Source organism: Aspergillus puulaauensis, chromosome 3 (genome assembly GCF_016861865.1).
Source record: "Aspergillus puulaauensis MK2 DNA, chromosome 3, nearly complete sequence".
Lineage (NCBI taxonomy): Eukaryota > Fungi > Ascomycota > Eurotiomycetes > Eurotiales > Aspergillaceae > Aspergillus > Aspergillus puulaauensis.
This window is the reverse complement of record NC_054859.1, coordinates 4,410,346-4,429,286: the sequence shown is the minus strand read 5'-3', so window position 1 is coordinate 4,429,286 and position 18,941 is coordinate 4,410,346. Positions and strand designations below refer to the sequence as shown.

Below are 18,941 nucleotides of genomic sequence, written 5' to 3'. Positions count from 1 at the left end.
CCGAAGGGTCATTTCAAGTATACGGTCCGGTCCACTTTTTTCCTTCTTCCTTCTCCCTTTCTCCACCGGGGTAGCAGTCGGCATGAAAACCCTTCATCTTGGCCTATCCCCACGCGGGCCACGCGGCATCTTGGCGTGAACCCGGGGCAGTCTCCTCCACGTTGCCGACCGACGCTCGGTTAAGCTAGGGACTTGGATCCACAGGAGTGATTTGGCAAGGACTGAAGACTCTTGAGCCAAGAGTCAAGACTCAAGTAGAACTCAGAGGCGGATGGGTTTCACTTGCACTAGCTTTTCTACAGCCATCTCAGCGCCTATCCTGGCCTACCTCATAACGGTTGGCCTATTACTCTCAAACCAATTCATAAAAACTACATCCGCAGACAAAATACCGGAAGACTCCGCATAATTTAGATTTAACGTCCAAATCAACATTCCACGGGAAGCCTGTTCGTTGCGGCGATTTCCTTGGATACTGATGGCTGGCACTCAACCGGTCCTGATTAATTTCTACTGATATTGGAACAATGCTTGAGCTGGGTAGATTAATAACATGGGACCATACTAATATCCCTTCCGATTCTTTTTTTATTCAATAGTTATATTCAGTGGTAAGATGATAAATATATATATTTCGTGTAGGAGACGCTTACATAGAGGTTACATCAAGCCTCTAAGCAGTCTTCAAAAAGTAGTGTGAAGTTGAGTTGTATTTGCTAAATCTAGTAAACTGACAATAGAGTATTATTAACGTTTCCTAGATTTCTTGATATAGTTCCCAATAACAGAGCAAGGACGCCAACCGGCCAGATTTAGGCCACTTCCGTATTTCGTTTGCATATATGCCAATTACACTCTCAACTATAAAGGTGGGCTCTCAAACCGCGAAAACACGTCTTCTTGTGCTTTCCGATACTCTTCCATGATAGTCTCTCGCCTGGCTTCTGACCTTGGTGTGATTCGACACGGAAAGTCATTCGCGCATACTAGGAACCCTTCACTGTACCCTGTCTTAGGATCCAAGTCCGGCTTAATGGGCTCGCCTGTCTCGTCGAGGCCTGGCTGGATGGAAAAGGCCCATATAATCTTCGAAATGGCCAGGAACAGGTTGCGCTCGGCAACATGGATACCCGGGCAGATGCGGCGTCCGGTGCCGTAGCCGTAATGGTCGCGTGAAGTGTAGTCGGAGGCATTGGCGAGTTCGGGCGCAAGGGCCATTTGACCCTTGTAGTGGTCTGGGTCAAAGACAGAAGGGTCTGTGAAGCGAGATTCGTCGTGGTGCATTCCCCAGCCGTTGACGATAACCGTGCTTCCTTTGGGAATGAAGTGGCCGTCAATCCAATCATCTGCTCATCGTCAGCATCAATCGCAGATTCAAACTGTTAGGGCTGGTATATATTACCTTCAGTAGCAGCATGAGGAAACGCCAACGGGACAACCGGCCTCCATCTCATGGCCTCCTTGACTGTTGCTGCAATATAGGGCAACTTGTCGTAGTCAGACCACACGGGCGTCCTGTCCTCGCCAACAACAGCATCGATCTCAGCCTGCGCCTTCTTCAAAACGTCCGTCCATTTGGTCATGGCGTGGATGAAAGCCAAGATAATTGAGCTCGTTGTGTCAGATCCGCCCTCCATCAGGACACCTCCCAGGAAATACAACTGATGGCGCGTGAGGCCGAGCTTCTCATTCTGGTCAATCACCGTATCCATAAACGAGCCTGCGCTGCCGACTTTCTTGCGGCGATCGTACACGAGGTCGAGATACTGACTGTAGAGCTGACCCATTTCTTCACGGACGCCTTTTGCGCGTGAGAACCAATTACCGAAAACCTTTTGAGGAATGTAGTGTAGGAAAGGGTAGATGTCAACTGGGGGGGTATTGCCGGGTTCCATCACTTTGGACCATCCTTCCTGAACAGTGTCAGCGACCCGTGAGTGACAGGGGATATAAGACAGAACCCACCATCATGTCATACAGCTGCGCCATATGCGCTGTCTGCACCGAGGGTGTCCGAACTCCGTACACTGCTATCATCAGCAATCCGACATAACATACTGAGCCCGCCACATAGCACGCAGAACATACCCAAACTCATGATAATGCTGTTACTGAACCGCTTGGGATGCAGCATATGCTGATCAGGCCGCACGCAAAAGTCTCTCACCATCTGCACCGCTTCGGCATTCTGGACCTGGATATGGCTCTTCTCGACCACCGACTCCATGAAGTGCTGGTGCACCAGCTTACGCATCGTGCGCCACAGTGGCCCATACTGCATAACCAGCAGATGCGACCCACCAGTGATCGCATTCGCGAGGAACGATTCCGGCCGGTTGCTGTATTTGGAGCTTTTCTTGTCGACCAGCTCCTTGACGATGCGGCGGTCGGTGATGACAATTGCTGTTCCAGTGCCGAGCTTGAGGGAGTACAGACCGCCGTATTTGGCTGCCCATTCTGTGAATCTGTGCTTGTGAGAAAAGGCTGCGGGATATAGAGAAGTGGCTTACTTGAGATAGGATCCTTTTATCGGTATTTGATGGAGGTTTCCTAGGATCGGTAGGGTGGGGGGTCCTGAGGCCGAGTTAGGTCAATCGAAATATCTATTGACTGAAGCCTGTACACACCAGGAGGGAGGCCCTTTTCCCTACGGCCCTTGGTGAGGATCACGTACAGCGATCCTATAACGGTGACAGCAAGGAGAAACGGGAGTGAATGCATCTTGCGGTAGGCACACAGTGCAGATGAAATGAAGAAATTTTCTCAACATTAGATGGACGTCTATAAGTATTCGACTCCGTAGTAGGGGATCCCCGGTTTCTGTTTACCCCAGACTGAAGCGGAGCTGATGGAGCAATTTCGGTGCAATTTCCCCCGCATCCCCAGGGGGTCCGTCCGAACCTTAAGCCCACAACTATGCGAACGTATACTTGTATGAAGATCATGACGTGCAGTCCCCTTTTGCTGCGTCATTTGGCTTACACTTACAGCCGTAGTGGTTTCACATGTTGATTCTCACACTGTGGGTGGAAATTAATAGACTTAACCCATGTATTGCCAAGCAGGCAGGTTTTGGGTATTTAACCGGCTTTGATACATAGAAGCTGCTTGTTATGCAAAGAGCGGGGTTTAGAACGCTACTACTCATTTAAAATTTTACATTGAAGCCTTTTCAATATTGAAGAGGCGTCAAAATGGAATGACATTGAATCTGTCGTAAATACACTGTGCACAACTAGCCAATTTACTCCAGGAATCCATCGGGAAGATCAGGTCCTACATAGAATAATCAGCCGTGGCTCACTCGCATCAAATGAAAACAAATACTTACCCCAAATATGCAAGCTGTTTGGTGAAGCGAGGCTGCGATGAATCGGATAGGTCTCATCCACCAAGTCCCCATCAACGTAGTGTTCGACAATGAACTGGGACGGATCGAACCTGGAGCATTATCAGCAAACGGTCTCAGGGGCCCGTACGCGGTCTTTCAGGTTTTAGAATCAAAATGCTAGACGAACCAGTAATCGAAAATCTGACTTCCCATAATATGCCTCCCGACCCCCCAGCAGTTCCTGTAGCCCTTATCCCTCAACCAGTGGTGGCCTAGCAACTGTGTATCAAAATCATGCGTTTCGAACGATGAGTGATGCACATGCCACTTGGGGCCCTCGAAGAGAAAGAAGCAGTGGTGGTCGACGAGCTCGCGGCCACGGTCGAGGTGCAGGAAGGCAGTTATGTCTGTGCCTTCTGGGTCATGGATGAGCTGAACACATGTAAGCATTAGACGAAAGTTTTAAATTTCTGCAATACTTGCAGATGTGACTCACGTCGCTAGGCTTGAAGTTAAACCGGGTCGTGTAGAACTCGTAGGCGCGCGCAAAGTCCGTCACGCACATACCAAAGTGCCCAAGCTTGTGCACCGGAGCTGGGCCTGTTCCGAATATCAGCAGGGATCTCTTCTCTCGTCTCAGCCTGGAAATCCAGTCTATGGAGTGTCGCACCTGGCTTGAATCTCTGAGTGCTGTTACCCGCTCGATGCTTCTCCGTAGGCTGCAATTCACCAGTCAGTCCTTTTCTCCTGCGTTTGACCAAGCTCCATAAGACATAAGAGCGGGAATAGATATAAACAACACACCGTGTTATACTTCAGGACTGGCAACGCACCCCCCTGATCCCCCGCCACCTCTAGCCCTCTCTGCCCCCAAACCAGGTGAAAGGGAAACCCGTCAATCGGGTCCGTAAAGGTAACGCAAAGGCCACCCCCGGGGACACTGCGCTCGTCCAGATCCATATCAACAATCCCAGTTGCCCCAGGCAGGATCTTAGCGGCGTACTCTAGGTCCTCGCGCGACTCAACCACGAAGGCGGCGCCACCAAAGGCGTCTTCAGGGCCTTCACGTGCACAATACACGAATGGCTGTTTGGTATCTGTGCCATGATAAAAGATCGTTCTTTCTCCGGTCTCTGACACTACCTGTGTGTGCTCTTGGAAGCCGAAGTCTGCAAGAAATTGAGAGGCTGCCGCGAGGTCTCGGTGTGTATAGTAGACGTGAGCGAGGCGGACAAGACGGATGCGTTTGTATTCTGAAGCCATTTTGTTTGCCCTTTGTTATTACGAAGTGTTTGAATAGATCTGCGGCTAGACATACTTTTACACACCCGACACTGCCTGATATACTTTCATGGGTTCCCCATTTGCAGAGCTAATGGCGATGGGGATGTCTGCACATCGGGACATCAGCTCGGGGCATCTTCGGTCGGACTATTGCAGATCGTCCGAGTGTCTCTGCGGGGTGGACACGTGTGAGTAGGCAGAGATGCCCAAGCTTCGTTTAATCATGGATAAAAGTGTCAGTTTCCGGAGCTGATTGTAGAAATGTCAACAGCAATCTTCTAGGCACTCAATATCTGTGTATGCGGTTGACGATGGCCCCTTCGTTTCTTACCAACTCCCATGCACCAGATGCCTCCTGGCCGTCGCCAAATGGCAGTGACGGTGGAATTATAGAAACAGAATTCTTGATCGTCGGTGCAGGACCAGCAGGCGCGGCTTTGGCATGCTTTCTCAGCTCATATGGTGGGCTATCCCGTGAATTACTCCTGAATCTCTACAGCTACAGGTCTAATTACAAGATACAGGCATCAAGGGAATCATGGTCAGTGCGGCCCACGGTACTGCCGACACTCCTCGAGCACATATCACCAACATGGCCGCTCTCGGTACTTACCCCTGCTGTTCCTGGTACTAGATCGGCGGTTGTAATAACCAGCTATAGAATGTCTCCGTGATATCGGGCTCGACAGCGAGATTGAGAAGGTCGCCTGCGATGGCCAGGAACACATGGTTCACACGCGATGGTGCCACAGCATGGCAGGCGAGGAGTACGCGCGGATATATTCCTGGGGAAATGATCCCGCCAGGAAGGTCAGTGACCCTCTCAGTGTCAAGGCCTGCAGTAATTGATGAAGAGCAGGGAGACTATGAAAGAGCGAGCCCCTGTTCCCCAGTCGATCTCCCCCAGACGCTGCTGGAGCCCATTCTCGTCCGCCACGCAACACACCAGGGCTTCACCACCAGATTCGACACCGCGCTGGTGTCATTCGTTCGCGATGAGAAACACATCGTCGCCACGCTTCGTGATAATATGTCTCAAAGCGAGTATTGCATCAGAACTAAATATTTGTTTGGCGCCGATGGGGCACGTAGTCAGATCGTCAAGCAACTGAACCTGCCTCTGGCCGTGAAGCCAGGGCAGGGCCTCGCAATCAACGTCCTGGTCAAGGCAGATCTCTCACATCTAGTGACACACCGCAAGGGCAATCTCCACTGGGTGATGCAGCCGGACCGCGAGCATCCTGCTTTCGGGTGGATGGCCATCGTCCGCATGGTCAAGCCGTGGAACGAGTGGATGTTCATCCTGTTCCCAACTCGAGACTACGACTCGGCGAAGACTCCTAACCCATCCAACGAGGAGTATCTACATCGAGTCAGGCAGCTTATTGGAGATGACACGCCAGCCGAGATCATCAACGTCTCCAAGTGGTACATCAACGAGATCGTGGCGGAGAAATACTCCGACGGCAACGTCTTCTGTCTTGGAGACGCGGTGCATCGCCATCCGCCGCTCAATGGCCTGGGATCAAACACTTGTATCCAGGATGCGTTCAATTTAGCATGGAAGGTCGCGTACGTTCACCATGGAATTGCCGGGCCGTCGTTGCTCTCAACATACTCCGCAGAGCGGCAGCCCGTGGGCCATAGCATCGTCACTCGCGCCAACCAGGCGTTCAGAGACCACCAACCCATATGGGAGTCGCTCGGCATGCTGGAAGAATCTCTTGAAGAGAGAAAGCGCTCGCTGGGGGAACTCACAGCGCCAAATGCCAGCGGGCGTGAACGTCGTCGTACCCTTCAAAAGGCCGTCTCCGAAACCCGCCATGAGTTCCTTGGTCTAGGAGTTGAGATGAACCAGCGGTACTCGGGTACTGGAATTTACAAAGCAGACGAGACAGAGCCTTTTGTATTCTCTGGTCTATCGGCTGATGATCCGGTTCTGTATTATGAGCCCAGTACCTATCCGGGACGTCGGCTTCCACATGTATGGCTGAACAAGGCTATTCCTATTAAGCCGGTGTCAACGATTGACCTAGCGGGACGCGGTGCATTCACGCTTTTCACCGGTGTTGGTGGGCAATATTGGAAGGAGGCAGCGAGGCGAGTGAGTGTCAAGCTCGGAGTCCCTCTACACGCCCATTCAATAGGCTTCCGGCAGGACTGGGAAGATTCGTACTTTGAATGGGAACGCCTCCGCGGAGTAGACGAGAGCGGCGCAGTATTGGTGCGTCCGGATCGATTTGTGGCTTGGAGAGCAAAAGAGGTGCTGGGTAGTGTTGATTCCTGCGAGGAGAAGTTGTCAGAGGTCGTGGCATCAGTCTTGTGTGTTGATTGAGTTGTAGACATACTATAACGGTTCTGTTCTGTGTATTATACTGCGGGCATATACTCTGTATCCAGCTGCGGCGTCTCGTACTCAAAAGGTTCCATTTCCCACAATCGATTAAAGTCCAGAGAGGGTGAATTTGTGCCAAACAGGAACATCGGGTCGACCAGCGTAGCGGAGATGAACTGGCTGGGCATCGGCTGAGAATCCATTCCCTGCAGCGGCATAAAATCGAGCATCGAGGCGCTGTTCGCGTCGCCTGCCTTGTCTGCCTGTAACTCGTCCTGCGGCATTATGTGACTCTGTGGAGGGCTGGGGAGGGCTGCAAATTCGGTATTGCTTGCGGTTTGAGTAGGTGTGAACGCTGTAGCAGAATTAGGCCGATTGCCAGTAACTGTATTCTGACCACGACTGGCTGCCACCCCTGGAGACACGCGCGACTCATGGCGTCGCGAAGAGTGAGGGTTACCTGAGGGTGCTGGTGTTTGGCTTCCCTGTTTGCAAGCTTCCAACTGCTCCTCCAGCGTTTCGAGGTTCTGCTGAACCGCAGTATGGATGTCCCAGAACCGGCTACACTTTTTGTATGTCAGATTAAGCACCTCATAGCGAGACTTCATGGCGGACTTTAGTGCCCCAGGACGACAGAGTTGGCTACGCATAAGTTGAACCGCAGAGGCCAGCCAAATGGTGCTCGAGAGGAACGGGTTAATGTGCCGAACGTGATCGTCGCTGCTGCGATTTATAATAGCAAGAATGCTGTCTGCTGCATCGAAATATTCCTTAACGCTGGACTGGTCGTCCTCCTTCGCTGTATGGGAGTTGTCACGGCTGTTGCGTTCGCTCTCATGAGTCGGAAGGGCGACTCGGAAGCGGCCCCTGAAGACGTCGTACCGATAGATCATCAACCGGGCAAGCTGCGTCATTATGTGTATATTGTAGATCGAGCTGTGCATCTGTCGAGAGGACGTGGCCTGACCGGGAACCCGCGCATCGAAGGTCAGATGCTGGTGATTGTACTTGAGATGACCCGGCAGAGCAAGTTGAAAGCAGCGAACGGCGTTCGCGATGACCTCAAGTCGGTGGCTAGCATCATCGATATGATCCGACCGTGATTGGCTGGGGATCCCTCGAGGGCTGGATATTCGCTGGGCCTCCTTCATCAGGGAGTTGATCACGATGAACCACGCTTTCGGCGACTGATTGTTGCAGCTGTCGAGGCCCTTCCAACGACGCATAGGATCCTGTTCGAAAAAGCAGCTCGGCTGTGGCTTTCGCTGAAACCAGGCCTCATCATCAACCGGTAGCAAGATCTCTATCTGCGACCAGTCTAAGCCTGTGGGTGTTCGTCGGATGGTAGTTGCAAAGACATCCATTTCCCATATCGCCCACCACGCACGGCGTTTCTCTTCATCGTCACACCATTTCTCTACGTGCACAGAGTCACCGGTATCCCCATGGCTTTGCGAGTCCACTAAATGAAGGTTCATCTCGTATGCCAGCCGAACGCACATCCCAAGCGCGCGCCATGCCCTACCGAGAACCCCTTGGGTCAATTGGCAGTGGGCGGCTAGAATGGACGCCTGGAGCAGGCATAATGGCGGAGTATTGTCGCCGCACTCGTCGAGTGCCTTGTCTATATGCTGCAATGCTAATTTCAGGAACCGCGTCGCTCGCTGGTTGATGTCCTCCTCGCCTGGACGAAAACGGACGGCAAAAGTGAACATGGCCGCCAGCAGGGCAACCACCAGGGCCGGAGACGAGATTCGAGAGAGTTTATCTGAGAAGGTGGGCTCGTGGAAGAGGTTAATGGCTACCATGTTGTCGAAATATGCTGTCAATCTGTGAAGCGTTTTTTGATTAGGATCCATCTTTTGCTGCCAATAATACGACTTACAATTGCTCGGCCTCCTTCAGATCGACGCCCAGGGTGCTGCATGCTTGCTTGATAGCACTTCTAGTATGAATATCGCCTGATGAATCCTTTCGCGACCCTAGGTCTTGGTTATCTGGCGGAGATGCCGCGTGGGCAGGGTGCAGGATAAATGAGAGATCAAGTGCCTTCGCCTCGGCAACAGACGACAATAATATGCCATCACCAGCGGCATCAGCTTGGAGACTTGGGCTCTCATTGCGCTCCCGATATGATGCAGCAGTCGCAGGCTCGGGCCCGTCGTCGAGGGCGGCACGCGAACGTTTTCTCTGCCGCAGCGAGCCGATCTTGGGCCCAGGCTTCAAGGGCCCCGGGGGGTATGTGCATGTCTGCATTGTCTGCTCACAGACCTGGCAGTGAGGATAGTTCCGGTCACTGCGCCCGTCAGTCTCGTCTTGGCCTCGTTGTCCCTGTTTGGCCGGAGACGCACCACTTGACCTTTCGCCTGCGGCAGGTATGACATGAGATTTCTGACTGCTGTCCTGTTGGAGAGGCCATTTCGGCTGTACTCATCACGCAGGGAATTCTGTTACAGTGTCTGGGAGATGGCGAGCTGGTGCACTGATGGGAAATAGGCCCACCCCCACATTCCACATTCTGGGTCTGCGGGGTTGGATTTGAATAAATGAATTCGTCCGAAGTTGCTCCGAATTGAACTACTTGAATGACATCATTTCTATCAGGCAGCTACTCGTAGTACACTTGGTTGCACAGCGTGCCAATGCCCTTAATCTCAACCCTCATGTCGTCGCCGTCCTGCAAAACCACCTTTGGGCTGCGCATTGCCCCAATTCCTGGCCCAGTCCCGGTCATAATGACGGTCCCCTTCTCCAGCGTTGTCCCCTGCGACAGAAACGCGATCGTCTTGGGGATGTCGAAGATCATTTCTCTGCAAGCATCGTCAGTCCAGCCTTGATCTCAGCTCGCCTAGGGTCGTACCGTGTGTTTGAATCCTGAACAACTGCCCCGTTGTGAATGGCCTTGATATCCAACTGATGCGGATCGACTTCTGAGGGAGCCACCAGCACTGGGCCCAGCGGACACGAGCCATCGAGTCCTAGAAAATACAGCTCAGTGACAATCCTTTACAAGTTCACGGCTACTCACCCTTCGAAAAGCTCCATTGGCTATTTTTAAACTGCTGCGTGCGCGCGCTCACGTCGTTGCTGCACGTATAGCCCAACACGTAGTTCATGGCTTCGGACTCGGGGATGTCACGGCCTGTCTTGGACAGGATAACTGACAGCTCCGCCTCGTAGTCGCTCGAGCCATCCTGCGCGATCTTGGGCACGTTGATCTTTGCTGGGTATGGGCCATTAATTGCTGTTCGCGGCTTGACAAACAGCACCGGCACGTCGGGGATGGGCATGTTGGCTTCTCGCGCGTGGTCGCGATAGTTGAGGCCCATGCATCGAATGATTGGGACGTCTTGCATTTCAATTGGGGCTAGAAGCTGTTCAATTATCCTTATTAGACGTGGTTTAACCATCCTTGCTCGTAGATAAGGACACCAACCCGGGCAACGTGCAATTGCTTCTCAGTAACAACTCCGTCGAAGATGGACCCCTGGATCAATCGAACCGCAATTCGCTCCCCTTTGACAACAGACAGTCCGACATCTGGGAATTGGCGCGCATCGACTTGGCCAATATGCGCCTGTCCGTCTTCCTCGGCAATGAACCGGATAAGTCGCGTCCAAGTTGGGGCCATTATACTTCGTATGCAGGTTGATAGCTCACCTACAGATAGCTATCAGCATTTGACTTTAGCAGGCTTATTTATATTCTCACCACTGGGGCTGTTGGGGCTGTCGGACCATCTTCGGTGCAATTGTAGTGGCGCATTCGGGGCAATTCGTCCGCTCCGTTCCAGCAATCACCCCTTTCCTTTCTACTGCAGAGGACCGAAGCAAGGCTGGGTTATTGGAGAGCATGTTGACATTGATGTCAGTTCAATACTTGTCTCCTTCAACGTGTGGTTCGGTTGTCAGGTTCATGTGTCGGATATATATCTTACAACAACGGTGGTACACCATCAAAAGCCATACTTGGAATAGTTTATTTTCAAGACTAACCCTTTATATATATAAATAACCGAACAGGATATAACAAGTAAAAGAACAGCTCAATAAGGGTCACGTCAACTGCCTCGTGCTCATGCAGCACAGTCTGGTCCATTCCTGGTACTGCTCTGCGTCAGCGACGGCATTTTTAAGCAGCGCGGACGCTACTGGCTTCGACAGTCGAGGTATGCCTTGAGAACCACCGACTGGATGGTATTTGTATCTTTGTTTGCGACCTGTGCATGGAGGACTTCAACGTTGGAGAGGTTGATGCGTAGATCTTCGACATGAGAAAGAGGCGGTGGTTGGTCTTGCTCCTGCCAAGCCGCTGAAGTGATTGCCAGATTCACATATCCACTGCTAATTAAGCTTGAATCATCTAATCAGATGCGTGACTTCTTTGATGTGTGTGAATTATCCCAATCTTTGCAACAAGTCAGCCCATCAAGGCTGTGGATATTTGTGTATAGTGAACAGAGCCCCTCTTTCCAGCAAGTCTAGACCTTTGATGTTTGGGCTGCTGTTCTCGAACCTGCTATGCCTCTATATATGTCTGTTCCCTCCCTTGGGTCACCTTCTTTATTGTGATTTTTTATCCTTATGTGTGGTGTACAATGGCAGTCCTGACAACTCTCCCAGAGGTCCTTGCATTCTCTATCTTCTTGCTACTGGCATGGACTGCAGTTGATGTCTATGTGATCAAGTATGGCCCTATCGCCGCCGCTAGGTCCCTGACCAAAGTCCACAACTGGTTCTATGCTGCAGTCTCCCTTGTTATGTTGGTTCAAATCCTAAATAACGATGATACCCAAGACAGCTTTACCATCCGCTACATCTTCCACCTTTCCAAGTTCTACGAATCCCTCGACATCCTCCTTGTCTGCGCCTCGGGGAGTCAGATCAGCGGCCCACTCGCCTTCCACCACTTCACCACGCCCTACCTGACCTACCTGCGATACGCGAGGCACCACGGCGGATGGCGCCCCTTTGCTGCTCTGAACAACCTCCACCACCTGCTTGTGTACACATTCTTCGCCCGCGGTAAAGAAGCAAGTGTACTTCTGAGATCTGTTTTGCCATGCACAGGCATTTTGCAGCTGATTGTGAGTGTTTGGGTTGATGTGATGTATGGGCTGGACAAGTACTACGACGAGGGTGGGTCGGAGCCATGGTGGCCGAACCTGGGTGCATTGGCTCTTGTTGGAGGCTATTTTGTGCTGTTCTTCCAGGGGTTTGGCTTTCGGGTTGGGCAGAAGATGGTTCTGTTTGGGGGTGTTTTGGGGGTGTTTGTGATATTAAGGGCGTTGATAGAGCGTGGACAGAGCATTGCTGCCTGAGGTTGCAGGAACAAGCTCGATCCGGTTAGTCTAGGACATGATTACCACTGTACCATGAAATACCTGCGCTGTCCTTGGTTTTACCGGTAACTTACGCCAAGGAACGGCATCACGTGCGTACCACGGTTGCAGCTGGCAGTGACGTAAAACCTGCTGGATCGAACAATTCAACTCCAGTGGCCACTTAATTGATTAGACAGTATATCAGTTGAAATAACGGAGTTGCAGCAATTGCAGTATATCTGCAGTATACCTACATTACTCGTCGGTAGTTGCGACTATCACCGTTGCCGCCGGTGGGTCAGTCGGTTAACTCGGCCTCGCCTCAGTCTGGTCTGTGCTGTTCCTGATTTTTTGGCTGTTCGTCTGTATCGTCACTGCTCTAACCTGAGAGAAGGCTCGTCGCTGGACATACTGCATCGTCAAGCTGAGAAACTGAAACTGCCTGCAGCTATATAGATCCACGACTGACATATCAGATGCCGCGCAGCATGAGCGCCAAGAGCGCCGAGAAGCAGCAGGGCGAGACTGATGACCAACAAGAACGACAATCACAGTATGAAGAAAAGGCCGACGAGGCTGGGAGGCCCTCTTCCTCAGGCAGTCTGGGTTCGTCATCGGGCTCCAGCAGCTCTGTCGATTATGACCCCCAGTTTCGCCGCCTGCAGTCGCGCAATACCGAAGTGGATCTGGAGCGCCAGAGAACCAGCGCATCACAGGCCCTGAGTCGCATTGAAACACAGCGCCTGCAGCATTCTATGACGGTTGGTGAGGACATCAAGTCACGGCCCTCCACGCTTCCACTGCCCCCATTTGGCGGGGGGAAGCCCTATCCGCCACCGCTGCCAAACCGCGATGATTTTGTCGTGGAATTCGATGGACCAGACGATCCTTTGTACCCTCAGAACTGGCCGCTGAAGAAGAAGTGCGTGACCTTGGTTGACAATATATGTTGTGTGGCTAACTGTATTAGAATCTATACCAGCGCGATTCTGGCATATACCAGTCTCTGCTCGACCTTTGACTCCGCCATTTTCAGCGCATCATCTTCAAACGTTGCGACCTATTTCGGCGTGGGGCTCGAGGTTGCTGTCCTGTCGAGCACCATGTACATCATGGGTTATGCCACCGGCCCCTTAATCTGGGCTCCTCTCTCTGAACTCAACGGCCGTCGTCCCGGCATCATCATTGGCATGTTTGGATTTGCCATATTTAACACGGCAGTGGCCGTTTCCAAGGATATCCAAACCCTGATGATCTGTCGCTTCTTCAGCGGTGTTTTCGGCAGTGCGCCTCTTGCAGTCGTCGCTGCTGTGTTCTCCGAAATCTACAGCAATCGCACCCGCGGCGCTGCCATTTCCTGCTTCTCTGCTACCGTCTTCTTGGGTCCTCTGCTGGCCCCGTTCATCGGTGGGTTCATTAACATGTCCTATCTCGGATGGCGCTGGACGGCCTATATCCCGGCATTCATGGGATATGCCGCCTTCATCATGAACCTGCTCTTCCTTAAGGAGTCATACCCACCTGTTGTTCTTGTGGCAAAGGCCGCTGAACTGCGGCGTCGTACCAAGAACTGGGGAATCCATGCTAAGCAGGAAGAGATCGAGGTTGATTTCAGAGAGTTGATGGTGAAGAACTTCTCTCGCCCGCTGCGCCTGCTCTTTGGTGAGCCGCTAATTCTAGCTGTGACGATATACCTCAGTTTTATCTACGGGCTTCTCTATTGTTTCCTGACCGCATATACCGTTGTTTTCCAAGGGGTGTATGGCATGAATCCTGGCGTTGGCGGCCTGCCCTTGTTCGGTCTGGTGGTTGGCTTGCTCTTTGCTACTGCATTCATCATTTATTCCAGCAAAGGGTACAACAGAAAGCTAGATGCGAACGGCGGTGTTCCTGTCCCCGAGTGGCGTTGCCCTCCTGTGATACTCGGCGGGGTACTCTTCGCTGCTGGGCTTTTCTGGTTTGGGTGGACTGGATTCACGTCCTCTGTTCCCTGGATCGTGCCGACGTTGAGTGGTCTCTTCACTGGATTCGGGCTGTTGGTCATCTTCATTCAGCTGTTCAACTACCTGATCGATACTTATATCATGTTGTGAGTTCCCTCCTCCTTAACACTCTTGCTCCTCTAACAATGTCAAAGTGCCGCCTCTGCCATTGCTGCAAACACCTTCTGTCGGTCTTTTGTTGCTGCAAGTTTCCCGCTGTTCTCGCGCCAGATGTTCGAGAACATGGGCGTGCAATGGGCCTCGACTCTGCTTGGCTGTGTTGCCGCCTGCCTTGTTCCGATTCCAGTCGCATTCTACTTCTATGGCGACAGACTCAGAATGAAGAGTAAATTCGCTCCTTATTCTGGGAATTCCGCCGAAGCACATGCGCCAGAGGGAGAGGCAGAGGCAGAAACAGCTGAAAATCACTGAACATCTTACCAATGTATATAGCATCAACTGAGATCTAGAAAAATAATGCCAATATTTAGCACTCAAATACCTGATTATGAAGTGTGGGCAACTGGCTGCAGATCCCGGACGAACTTCCATCCGAGCCGAGGCATCAAACTTTTACTATCATGAAGAGTATCAAATATTTATAGAATGAATAATTAATGAGAGACGACAGTGGGACATATGCAAGTAATACCAGGAAGTGTGGGTTACTGGGTGTGGGTGACGAGACCCTGAATATATATCCACACGCTGAGGTATTGTCTAAACAAATGAAATATTATAATAGCTAACAACAGTGACAATCAATACAGAAAATTAGGCTGAGCAGCGAACCGCTTTTATAACACCGTCGAGTATGGAACCGCTGGAAGTATGTCTGCTTGCATGTTAAATGAGATGATTCTGCAGCCTCTGCAACGCAGCTAGTGGTACTTGTTGCGGTCGGAGAGGTCTGTGTTCTCGAGGTAAACTTCAATCTGTAGGACTGTCAGTGATCTATTCTGTCCAATATTGTGATTAACATACCTTGTTGGTCATCTTGGAATCGACGTCCTTGCAGCAAAGACAGGCTCCCAAGCCCAGGATACCAAAGGCCATGGATACCATAGCAACCACGCTAGACAGATGTCAGCCATTGTATAAGGACAAAGCAGTTGACTGAGAAATACATACAAGATAGCTTTACAGTAGGCATTGGCAAGGGCAGCCTCTGCAGCAGCAGCGACGGCTGGACTGTAGTCCTTTAGAGCAGCTGCTCCCCCAGATACAACGCCCATGAGCTCTTCAACCTTGGACTCATCCAAGCCAGCGGCAGTCACTGCGGCCGGAATATACTTCATCATGTACTTGGTGGTACTCTTGCTGTAGACAGTCTGGTAGATGGAGGTTGCAACTGAAGATAATTAGCACTCAACAGTTGATTATTGTCAAACATTAAAAGCATACCTGCACCAGCCGCGAATCGAATACATCCAGAGATACCTCCACTGACACCAAGGTTCTTGTGCTCGACACCCATCTGTGTAATGGCAATACTCAGGTACAGACCCCAGCCAAAGCCAGCCTGCGAGAGAAAGACAAACGCAATCATGGTTCCCTTGTTGTCAGGCGTCACAATGCCTAACAAACTGCCGAAAAGCACCATAACAAATACAGACCCAGTCAACTGCCACTGCCAGTGTCGAAGCTTGCTGCCTAGCGCAGAGAGCAGGATGGCACCAAACAGAATTGCAAATCCCTGAGGGAGGGACAGGACAATCGAATATTTCCAGTCAAGGCCACCGTTGGTGTAGAACAGAGTGATCATCTGGGGCCAGAGAATGCTGGACGAGTAGTAGAACATGTTGACAACACCCAGTGCGATAACAGGTGCAGTGAAGTCGCGGCCCCATGAGCTGGAGAAGACGTAGGTCGGGGTAAGGGGGTATTTAAGATTGCCATATGTTTCCCAAAGGGCAAATACGATTAGGACAGCAGCGCCAACGACGAGGGGTGCGACAACGTGTGCGTCGTTGGAGTCGTAGACGCCAGCCCAGACAATGCCCATCAGGAAGGGAACAGCACCGCCGATGAAAAGGAATGCCCCTAAAGTTGGATTAGTAGGTTCTGGTGTGGTAGACTGGTCTATCACTCACCGACGTAGTCCAGGGACCTGAACGCCTCGCTATAAGGGACTCCGAGACTGGGTTTGGTTAGCCTTGGGATATAGAGCCTGAGGTTATTATACGTACGGATGCTTAGGGGGATGGTAGAGTACCAGCAGTCCGATAAACGACAGACCCTGGAAAATAGCAACCCCCCAGAAATTCCACGTCCAGGTCCCGAGCTCATAGCCATAACGTGCAGTGACCGGCGCAACAATAACGGCGATATACACAGTCAAGTCGGCAATGACCACGCCAATGTGGCGCCACTTGTTCGGTAGAAGCTCAGGAAGTGCAAACGCAGCCATCTACCAGCGGGTTTATTGTCAGCACAGCCGAGTCAAACAATTAAGCAAAGTCCTACCTGGCAGTTGGCTGCGCCAAACCCAGAGACAGCGAGCCCGGCGATGATCTGGTTCGTATTTTTTGCAGAAGCCACAATTACATGGCCGACGAAGCAAATCAGATTGCCCAAGACGAGGAACCAGCGTCGACCCAGAAGATCCGAGTTGGGACCGCTGTAATAGAAATGAGCATCGAAAGCCACAAAAAGGGATTGAGGCATACAAGATCAAGAATGCACAGGTGATTGAGATAGTCCAAGCCTAATACGCATTAGCCATTATACTTGCAGACAAGGGAGAGCCTCATACAGGCACAAACCAGATGTATCCAGTAGGATCACCCATGTCCGTGGCAACCATCGTGCCAATGGCCGAAACAACAGGGACAGGCCAGAAGGACAAGCCATAGCCACAAGACAGAATCTAGACCGAAGAATACAGTCAGCCTCACTTAGAGACGCTAGACATTTGGAGAACGAACAGAAGAAACAATCCATGTCTTCAAAGTCACGACTGGGGGCGCGGAGCTGGGGTCGTCGACGGTGGACGGTGACTGCGGCTCAGAACGAGCAGTGTCCTGCACCGGATCTTTCTCACTATCAGTGGCCATGTTTAATGAGAGACAGTGGTAAGAGAAGGCAGAGGAGTGAGGTAGTATGAAGAAGACAAATCCAAGGAGACCAGGAAGATTTCTAGTAGCTTTGCTGCAGCGAGCAGCAGGTCATTGAGCTCCCTTGCATTGGGAGGGGCACCAGGTGGATTCGGCGAACCCTCCCAATGCAGTAGATGGCCTCTGACAAAGAGAACCTGCTGAAGCCCCAGAGAATAGGGAGGTCAGTCCATGTCCCGAACCGTTGGCGGGTCCCAATTACGGGGCTGGCTCGACCCCCCTGGAAACGGTCTGTGACAGTTCCCGGGGATAGCAACTGACTCGCTGATGCCGATCCACATTCGACGTGGAGTCAATTGGGACCGGTTACTTGAAGCTTTGACTTTCGAGTTGAATCCTTCCTGACTAATGTCGACACAATTGAATTGTGTTGTGTGCGCCACGTAAAGGTGATCGTCTCGGGTGCCTCTTAAAAGCTACGCAGTTGAGTCTGAGACCAATCGGCCTTCTTATACCAACCAAGCATTTACCAGCGTACGGAGCATACTCGACATGGGCTCGCATGTAGAAGACCGTGTCGCCATTGTTGTCGGAGCCACTGTTAGTACACCAAACACGCGGGGCAATGTCGAGCTGTCACTGACCTACCACTGCAGTCTGGCATCGGGGTTGATATTGCCCGGGATCTGGCCACACGAGGATGGAAGATTGCCTGTGTAGGTCGGCGTCGCGATGCTGGAGAGGCTCTTCTGAAGACCCTCCCTGGCGACAATGTTCGGTTCTTCCCTGCCGATATCTCCAACTACGAGGAGTACGCGAATGTCTTTAGGGAAGTCCACAAGCTATGGGGCCATATCGATGCACTATGTGCCAATGCTGGCATTGTCGATACCTCGTCTGTTTACATATATGACTGGAAAAACAAGAGTGTTGACGAGGTGCCTCCGGCTCCCGAGCTGAATGTCGTTGACATCAACTATAAGGGAGTAGTATACGGCACCCAACTGGCGACGCACTTCATGAGACACAACCCTCAGCCCGGCGGTCGCATTGTCATTACAGGAAGTATCGGGGGCGTCTTCCCCCACAAGACCTATCCTGTATACTGCGGCACCAAGGCGGCCGTCAACCACTTCGTGCGCGGTATGGCCCCGCTGCTGAAGCAAAAGGAGAACATCTTTATCAATGTCGTGATGCCCGGCATGGTGGACACCCCGATCGTTCCGCCAGAGATGACAGCAGCTGTTACTCCAGAGTGGTGAGTCTACCGAGTCTGCTGCTTGTTTGAATGGATGCTCACACCAGCCCCAGCCTAACCCCCGTTGAGACTGTCCTGAGGGGGTATCAGGTGTTCCTCCAAGATACCACAGGACTGACTGGCCAGGCACTGGAATGTTCCGTGAAGGAGTTGATCTACTACAACCTGCCCGAGTACGGAAACGGCCATTTCACCAAACGGGCTGTCACCGTGTGGGAACCCTTATTCCACATGATGCATGGCGAGGACTCGCAGCTGCCGGATGCCATTGCGTGAAACACGCAAGTCCAAGCCGAAGGAGCGAAGGAACGAAGGAGCGATGGAGTGGCACGGCTGACACGGTCCGTGTCAGCGTCGGACTTGAGACCAGCG

The 18,941-nt window shown here is 51.8% G+C and overlaps 9 protein-coding genes across 9 annotated transcripts; 4 read left to right on the top strand and 5 right to left on the bottom strand.

Annotated features, from left to right (window-relative positions):
* Window positions 1–861: 861 nt before the first annotated feature.
* Window positions 862–2,721, bottom strand: APUU_31753S (cytochrome P450; the record flags this gene model as incomplete). The annotated part of the gene is made up of 6 exons (XM_041702992.1): window positions 862–1,346; window positions 1,403–1,913; window positions 1,966–2,027; window positions 2,089–2,465; window positions 2,511–2,574; window positions 2,628–2,721. 6 exons carry the CDS (start codon window positions 2,719–2,721, stop codon window positions 862–864), a joined length of 1,593 nt encoding a protein of 530 aa, XP_041555722.1.
* A 523-nt stretch (window positions 2,722–3,244) lies between these two features.
* APUU_31752S (VOC family protein) lies at window positions 3,245–4,594 on the bottom strand (the record flags this gene model as incomplete). Its single annotated transcript, XM_041702991.1, has 6 exons — window positions 3,245–3,276; window positions 3,332–3,441; window positions 3,519–3,763; window positions 3,828–3,931; window positions 4,002–4,050; window positions 4,136–4,594. 6 exons carry the CDS (start codon window positions 4,592–4,594, stop codon window positions 3,245–3,247), a joined length of 999 nt encoding a protein of 332 aa, XP_041555721.1.
* A 332-nt stretch (window positions 4,595–4,926) lies between these two features.
* APUU_31751A (uncharacterized protein) lies at window positions 4,927–6,950 on the top strand (the record flags this gene model as incomplete). The annotated part of the gene is made up of 4 exons (XM_041702990.1): window positions 4,927–5,077; window positions 5,140–5,220; window positions 5,277–5,425; window positions 5,475–6,950. The coding sequence occupies 4 exons, from the start codon at window positions 4,927–4,929 to the stop codon at window positions 6,948–6,950; spliced, it is 1,857 nt and encodes a 618-aa protein (XP_041555720.1).
* A 35-nt stretch (window positions 6,951–6,985) lies between these two features.
* APUU_31750S (fungal specific transcription factor domain-containing protein) lies at window positions 6,986–9,206 on the bottom strand (the record flags this gene model as incomplete). The annotated part of the gene is made up of 2 exons (XM_041702989.1): window positions 6,986–8,780; window positions 8,836–9,206. The coding sequence occupies 2 exons, from the start codon at window positions 9,204–9,206 to the stop codon at window positions 6,986–6,988; spliced, it is 2,166 nt and encodes a 721-aa protein (XP_041555719.1).
* Window positions 9,207–9,558: 352 nt separating this feature from the next.
* APUU_31749S (fumarylacetoacetate hydrolase family protein) lies at window positions 9,559–10,581 on the bottom strand (the record flags this gene model as incomplete). Its single annotated transcript, XM_041702988.1, has 4 exons — window positions 9,559–9,760; window positions 9,811–9,928; window positions 9,979–10,324; window positions 10,387–10,581. 4 exons carry the CDS (start codon window positions 10,579–10,581, stop codon window positions 9,559–9,561), a joined length of 861 nt encoding a protein of 286 aa, XP_041555718.1.
* A 966-nt stretch (window positions 10,582–11,547) lies between these two features.
* Window positions 11,548–12,270, top strand: APUU_31748A (uncharacterized protein; the record flags this gene model as incomplete). Its single annotated transcript, XM_041702987.1, has 1 exon — window positions 11,548–12,270. One exon carries the CDS (start codon window positions 11,548–11,550, stop codon window positions 12,268–12,270), a length of 723 nt encoding a protein of 240 aa, XP_041555717.1.
* A 479-nt stretch (window positions 12,271–12,749) lies between these two features.
* Window positions 12,750–14,687, top strand: APUU_31747A (MFS transporter; the record flags this gene model as incomplete). The annotated part of the gene is made up of 3 exons (XM_041702986.1): window positions 12,750–13,195; window positions 13,244–14,362; window positions 14,411–14,687. 3 exons carry the CDS (start codon window positions 12,750–12,752, stop codon window positions 14,685–14,687), a joined length of 1,842 nt encoding a protein of 613 aa, XP_041555716.1.
* A 449-nt stretch (window positions 14,688–15,136) lies between these two features.
* PRX5 (peroxiredoxin prx5) lies at window positions 15,137–17,311 on the bottom strand (the record flags this gene model as incomplete). The annotated part of the gene is made up of 10 exons (XM_041702984.1): window positions 15,137–15,190; window positions 15,240–15,330; window positions 15,387–15,606; window positions 15,660–16,298; window positions 16,349–16,395; window positions 16,445–16,665; window positions 16,722–16,875; window positions 16,925–16,962; window positions 17,011–17,124; window positions 17,183–17,311. 10 exons carry the CDS (start codon window positions 17,309–17,311, stop codon window positions 15,137–15,139), a joined length of 1,707 nt encoding a protein of 568 aa, XP_041555715.1.
* Window positions 17,312–17,863: 552 nt separating this feature from the next.
* PRX6 (SDR family oxidoreductase) lies at window positions 17,864–18,845 on the top strand (the record flags this gene model as incomplete). Its single annotated transcript, XM_041702983.1, has 3 exons — window positions 17,864–17,911; window positions 17,968–18,569; window positions 18,623–18,845. 3 exons carry the CDS (start codon window positions 17,864–17,866, stop codon window positions 18,843–18,845), a joined length of 873 nt encoding a protein of 290 aa, XP_041555714.1.
* Window positions 18,846–18,941: the final 96 nt, after the last annotated feature.